General features: G+C 38.9%; 1 protein-coding gene across 6 annotated transcripts in view; it reads right to left on the bottom strand.

The window, feature by feature from the left end:
• bt (projectin protein bent) overlaps positions 1–7,500 on the bottom strand; it is a 269,793-nt gene that overhangs the window by 236,316 nt on the left and 25,977 nt on the right. For all 6 annotated transcript variants that reach the window (XM_080270134.1, XM_080270136.1, XM_080270137.1 and 3 more), the window contains exon 3: positions 1,136–1,157. In XM_080270134.1, the coding sequence (XP_080126260.1) occupies positions 1,136–1,157 (22 nt within the window). The remainder of the gene's footprint in view (positions 1–1,135; positions 1,158–7,500) is intronic.

Here is a 7,500-nt window from a genome sequence, read left to right as displayed (position 1 = left end):
AAAAATGCCCATCACACAATTGACATGTTTACATAAATGAACCTCATCTGACTCGCAATCAGTTAATACTGAGAGTGAGTTGGTTAGGAAAACTTTTGATATAAGAAACAGGACATCAGTGTCTAATAATAATAATAATAATAATAATAATAATCCCAACGGCAGCAAAGATTTGTAGGTGTGAAGGTCATTTCTTTGGCAAATATTACAACTAATATATAATAATTGTATCCAGAGCATGCAAAGAAAATAAGAAGGTTTATATTTAACATTGATATTTAGATTCAAAGGTGGAAAGATAAACAGAGACAGGTAAATAGATAAACAACTCAAGTAATGCAGTAAAAATTTAGATGGCCAATTCGTTAAATATTTCCTACGTTAATCATGGAAAACACCAAAGTGAGTTACAGAAGAGGAACTGAAGGAGGAAGAAAGTATAACACTTACTTTTTATCCACCACCTGTTCGTTGGCTGCAGGAGAGAAGAGAAACAAAAAGATGGCGTTTAGATCAAGCCAGAGATGTTATTACCAAGTGACAGGCGAGGCTGGAGCTCTCTGGAAAGCTTTGGAAGAGCTGAGAGGAGCCGATGGGAGCTTAGAAGACGCTATGAGAGCTGTTGAAGCGCTTTAAGGTGGGGCAGTGGCCAGAATGTAGCCAACTTTTTTCCTGAAATTTTTAACACCCCTATATCTCTTCTCTTCTTTCTTTTATTTTTCATGTCTGCTTATCACTAACGATATCACTTCTGCTTTTCTTCTCAGCAGTCCAGCCTCGCCTGCTAAGAGCGCTCCAGTCAGTAGCAGCAGAGAGAAGTTAAGTTAGCGGGCATGGGAGACCTCGGCTCGTGGCGATGTGGCTCTGACGCCGACTTCACCAATCAGAGTGTAAACATTAGACCTGGGTGTCAGTCGAAGCGAAATACCAAGAAAAGGTCGATTTTAAGAACAGATCCTTCTACTTGACCATCTTAAAATAGCCCAGATCAGACCAAAATTTCAGTACATCTCGAAATGTTAGTCTGATTTTGCTTGTAATCACGCAAGACGCTTAAAAACTGGATCTGGCTTAGGACCGACCCGCCTGAGTTCTCCCGCCAAAACATACGCTACCACCCTCATGAGGAACTTACTTTTCTGGCGGCTCGTCTATGGCTGTGAAGGGAAAGAAAGTATATTCATGATTAGAAGCTTCCAAAAAAGATGTGTGTGTGTGTGTGTGTGTGTGTGTGTGTGTGTGTGTGTGTGTGTGTGTGTGTGTGTGTGTGTGTGTGTGTGTTGATTTTTTGTTTTGCATATTCAGGGAATTTGTTTACATGGAGAACAGAGCAATATGGAGAGTATTTAGCAACGCCGCCACGCTACTGATTATTATTATTATTATTATTATTATTATTTTCTGTGCCAAGAAGATGACTTAGATTTCTGCCTATCGACCACACGAGAGTCACTGAGGCAGACAATCAATTTTTGCAAGTCCAAATCATCCCTTAAACGATTATTCTACTTTACAGTCTAGTTCCCAATGTGTTCTGAGTTCTATTCATTTACATTTTTTTGGTGATAGGATTAACACGACATTGTTTTATACGAGCAAAAAAAAGGAACCTGAAAAAGTCACATGAATAACATCCATAACAGACCTTTCAATACTATTTTTTACATGAATTACATTACGTTACTCAGGGATACTGTTGTAGATGATCGTGCAAACTATTCTTTTAAAATTCATACCATACTTAAATTTTCAGAAGAAGTAATTTTTTAATGGATTTTTGCGGTAAGTCACAATGCAAAATATTGAAGGTACAATATAATTCCTCTGATGGACTACTGTAGAACTTAAATCATCATCTTTTTTCATTTTCAGGGGACTTATAACACGAACCAGAGGCGAGGCGGTGAAGTCGGAGGCAGGCAGTGAATTTAGGTGAAACTGACGCACTCGTGTGTTTATTTACGAAAGTTAGACTAAATGCTAACTTTTTAAAACGATGGAAGATTATTTTAGTTCATCCCTACTCCCTTCAGACGATTTTATCACGTTTAGGGAAGGCAATTGTTACTAAAGGGACTAATAAATCATGTATATCTAACCTCCCCAAATCGAAAAACCTTCAAAGTTGATTTAAATAGTCTGGAGAGGACAAGAATTTCATATATATTGCTATCGTAATGAAAGTTTAAATTACAAGGAAAAGGCTGAACAATTAGATCGCCATTTAAAAGACTTTGTGCTTTGGCGTGTCTTAATTCATCATCAATACCGACATTAATATCCTCACAGTAAACACTATTTCAGCATGTGGGTTCAAATGAGTCATCCAGCTACTTTCCTAATACATTTTTCGGCCTACACACGAGTGCTCCAGTCATTTCTATAGAATACGTACAGCTGCGATCAATTGTCCTCTTACACCGTCTCGATACTGTGCCGACCCCTAATGACCTCTCACAAAATTAACCAATAACATTCAAGGGGATTGGCAAGGTTGTAATCTCGCTCAAATCGTTCACCTTCATGGTCTCGAAACTGTATCGAAACCAAATGAGAAATAGCCAGACAAACCAGGAATATTCTAAGGAGTTCGAAGCTTTGTAATCTCGTTTCACTGGTTCGGAACCCTAGACACACGATACCTAAGGCCATATTGACAGACCAACCAGTAATATCAAGGAGGCTGGAAATTTTGTAATCTCGCTTCATTATTTCGAAGCCTCAAGACGAGTAAAGGACTTCTGATTGCAACTGTACATTATCACCTATGTTTACCCTAGTGTTTTGAAATGATGCTATAAAATGGATTGTAAAAGTGAACTACAGATTAATATTTCAAAAGCTGTCATTACTATCATTACACTTATGCTGTCTTTTGGATATAAATTACCATCAAACATCAGCCTAATATCCATTATGATTTATTCCTATACGAACTTTATTCATTATATGTTAATGGTGGATCATTCATATATTTCCCAAGGGAAATTATATGGAAATTATCTCAAAACTCAAACGTAAAGAAAGAAGCTCATAACTTAAAATTGCAAAAGAAATAATCAAGAACTTAAGGCATTGCCGCAACTAACTGATATAAGCGATGCAATTAAGCTGTGGGTGTGAGGTGATGTGATTACTAATTACTGTGATACGGACAACCTGTGTGCTAATGGTGTTAACGGGATCAGGGTTAGCAAAGCGGGGTGGGAGTGGTACTAAATGGGAGTGGAGGGGTTGTGGTAGCATATATGTTGATGGTTCGTCACGTGGTTATGGAAGTGAACTGGTGGTTAGTGTGGCTGTGGCTGGTGCAGGTGTTGGTGGTATACCTGTGGTGGTTACTTAAGCACCTGCTTGGGGTCAGGGAAGGGCCATCTGACGCTTTAATATGGTGTTTTTATCCCTTCAATCGCAGTGGCCTCTCCTATAATCAACACACTCATTTGGCGTCAGACAGAATAATATAAGAACAAATCACCGTACTGAAGGGGCTAACTCTTCAGTCCAGGCATGCCTTTATAGTATTCCATTATGCCGAAAAGCCAGCCTTTTTTTCGGCTTAGGAGAGGCGTCTGCGAGTTGAGGGAGTTATGGGGACGTGTACATATGTAGCAAGTTCGTACACCAAATTTACCTCAACACCATATATATTCCAATCCAGTCAGTGTACAGTTACTCTCCGCAAGGTCATAACACTTCCAAGGGTTCGTGAAATACGTATAATTTAGTTTTGAAAGTGAGAGTCTGGTGACGTGAGTGTACGATGCATGCATAGACAACTGGGCAGGATTTCAAATGGCACAAGCATGTGGTAAAAGACAGGGGAGTGGAGGGTTGTTGATGTGTTGAGCAGTTGACATGTTGAGCAGTTGGGGTACTGAGGTGGTGTGCTCTAGGAAATCTTGGCTCTCGTCCTGTCAGGTTTCAAACACTTTCTTTTATTTATTTACATTATTTGATTTATTATTATTATTATTATTATTATTATTATTACTATTATTATTATTATTATTACTATTATTATTATCATTATTATTATTACTGAAACAAGGTCAGGTCAAGAAACGTCACCAAGATTTCCCTGAGGTCTGTCACTGTCTGTCTGTGTCTGTCTGTGCCATAGTAGACGGTTGCGTTAGTCTGTGGCGTCTGTGGGAAGCTGAAAGAAGATGTTAGGCAGACTGAGCACAGAGAAAGTCGTCCCCTGCCGCTTTCTTAGCTTCAGTCGTAGAAAATAACAGTAAATAATAAACAGCTTTAATAACAGCAACAACTTATGTAACAGAAAATAACACAATAATTAATCTAGCCACAGAATATAAAGATACAATAATTTCAGCCACAAATAATTAAAGTTAAATGCAGGCAAAGAAATATACAAAATAAAGGAGCGCTCTTAGGCATAAACTTAACTTTAACATCAGCTGAAAGAAAGCTTACTGTCAGAAAATATCAAGTCCAAGTGAGTCAGTTTAGCGAGCGACTAAAGCAGATCAACCCTCCACTTCAAGACGCCTTATTTCACCCCCTCCATAGCAGACGGTTTTATTCAGCCTGAGATGTTTTCCTTTGCCAGAGGGGTTTGCTGTGGCCTTTAACCCCTACAAGAGGTCTTCCTAAGGCTGAATAAAACCGTCTGGAGGTGGAGAGGATAGAGGCATCATCAGTCTGAAGGGGTGAGGTAGGTCTGGCGTTAAGTCTAGTCAAGCATCAGAAAATAAATAAAAAATAATAATTATGTAAATAAATAGAAAAATAGATAAATGGGAGAAACTGCATTCCTTCTCCACCACTGATAGATAGATAGATAGACAGACAGATAGATGGATACAGCGAAGGCAGTGTATTCTAGTGGCTTTTAAAAATGCATTACTTAACCTCTTCAGTCCAAGAACGTCTTTGTAAAATTCGTAGTACCTGCAGACGATTTTATTCATCTTAAAAATGACCTCTGGTGTTAAAATGACCCCTGGTGTTAAAATGACCTCTGGTGTTAAAAATGACCTCTGGTGTTAAAATGACCTCTGGTGTTAAAATGACCTCTGGTGTTAAAAATGACCTCTGGTGTTAAAATGACCTCTGGTGTTAAAAATGACCTCTGGTGTTAAAATGACCTTTGGTGTTAAAATATCTGGTGTTAAAATTATCTCTGGTGTTAAAATGACCCCTGGTGTTAAAATGACCTCTGGGGTTAATATATCTGGTGTTAAAATGACCTCTGGTATTAAAATGACTTCTGGTGTTAAATATGACCTCTGGTTTTAAAAAACTCTAAGCTTAGTAAAATCGCCTTTGGGTAGAAAAAGAATAAGGTCTAAGAATGATGTCACTGGGAAAAGAGGCTGAGCAAGTCATTATCATTATTATTATTATTATTATCATTATTATTATTATTATTATTATTATTATTATTATTATTATCATCTGGAAGGAATTTTTTTTATTATTTGACTCGAGTATATGCGGATGTCCCATTATTATTATTATAATTATAATTATAATTATAATTATATTTATTAGTAGTAGTAGTAGTATTATCTGGAAGGCAGTGTTTTTTTACTTGATGCGAGTGTATGTTGATGTCTTATTATTATTATTATTATTATTATTATTATTATCATTATTATTATTATTATCTGGAAGGCAGTTTTTTTTATTATAAGATTAGAGTGTACGTGGATGTCTCAGATAATTAATTTACTGACGATTACAAACTCTCTTATTTACCTGCTTATTTATCTACTTATTTATCTACTTATTTATCTATTTATCTATCTACTTATTTACCTACTCATTTATCTACTTATTTATCTACTTATTTATCTATTTATCTATCTACTTATTTACCTACTTATCTATCTACTTATTTATCTACTTATTTATCTACTTATTTATCTATTTATTTATCTACTCCCCTCTATTGTCCCTATTCTCGTCGGTTGAGGAGGCCCCCTAACACCTTCTCCTAAGCGATTTATTTCATCTATCACACCGTACTGTCCTCTTCTGTTACATAAATCCTTCCAATATCGCCATCCTCTGCGTAAGATAACGGGCAAGAGGATATTAACTAGCCATATCGAAAAATAAATCGCTATGGGATAGGTCTTAGGGAGTTCCTTACGAGACTACAAGCTTTGGAGAAACGCCATCGTCACTCGCACGGGTTCGATTCGCCAAGAGGTGACTGGATTTTCTGTCCCTCTCTCTCTCTCTCTCAGCGACCACCCACCAACGTCTCTGTCTGTACTAAGCCTACATTTCATATCATCACTATCGCCACTTTACAAGCCTGGTGTTTGTGCAAGGTGTGTGTGTGTGTGTGTGTGTGTGTGTGTGTGTGTGTGTGTGTGTGTGTGTGTGTGTGTGTGTGTGTGTGTGTGTGTGTGTGTGTGTGTGTGTGTGTATCTATCTCTCTATCTATCTATAACTGATAAATAGTATGTCAACTGTATATGTGTGACTCAAAGACTATCCACTGACTATCTTTCTCACTAGCGACAGTGTTGATGGCGAAATATTACTCTGAGAAGTATTTATACCCTAATCAGAGCCAATCCATCAGCCAATTCAACCCCCAAACTGAGGAATATCATACTGAGAAGGATTTATGTGTAACTCAAATTCAATCCACAGACTATCTTTCTCATTGACGACGGTGTTCATGGAGAAATATTACGCTGGGAAGTATCTATGCACAAATCAAAGCCAATCCTTCTACCTGTTCGGTCCATACAATTGTTAGTTCGAATATCCCGCCAGTGGAGACAGGCTCAGGCGCAAGGGAGACTAAATATATCTCTCAGTCTCCCTCTCCACGTCCGTCCCCTACTTTCCCCCTCTTCCTGGCACCCTTCCCTCCCTTCCTCCCTCCCTCTTTCCTTCTCTCCCTCCCTCCCTCTTTCCTTCTCTCCCTCCCTCCCTCCCTCCCTCCTTCTCTCCCATCCTCCTTCTCTCCCTTGTCGTTCACTCATTTGGCAAACTATCATTCTTTCCACTAAGTAATAATCTTGTACCCATCGCCCCAATGCTGGAGAGAGAGGCCTTCAAGTGGTGGCACTGATATAGAGGAGCGGTGGAGCTGCCCGGTTACACAAACACCCCCCAGGTCCTTCCTTCTCCCCTGAAATGACGGATGGGGGAGTGAGAAAGAGAGCTGAGATTTGGGACCAGGTGAGGCTCAGGTAAACGTGGGGAATAAATGGCGATCACCGAGACCCGCCAAAATTCAAATCGAGACCAAATCTTCACAAGCAGTAAGGGGACATATTAAACTTGCCAAGGCCTCGCAAATCAAGTCACAAGCTTCTAAAAATTACACGAATGGGGGAAGGAATTTGCTTGTCCGGTCAGGAAATACGCGGCTTCTGAAAACGCTAAATATTGGAGAGATTTCGCTTCTCTGGCCAGGAAATGTGCAGGGCCGACTCCGAAAGCGTGAATGTTTTGTTTTGAAAGACAGTAAGACATCCATCCCCGTTTTCGGCGACACAATACCCT

Source organism: Coenobita brevimanus, chromosome 39, assembly GCF_032717465.1.
Source record: "Coenobita brevimanus isolate Jiangsu-jjx chromosome 39, ASM3271746v2, whole genome shotgun sequence".
NCBI lineage: Eukaryota > Metazoa > Arthropoda > Malacostraca > Decapoda > Coenobitidae > Coenobita > Coenobita brevimanus.
This window is presented reverse-complemented; position numbering and strand designations above follow the sequence as displayed.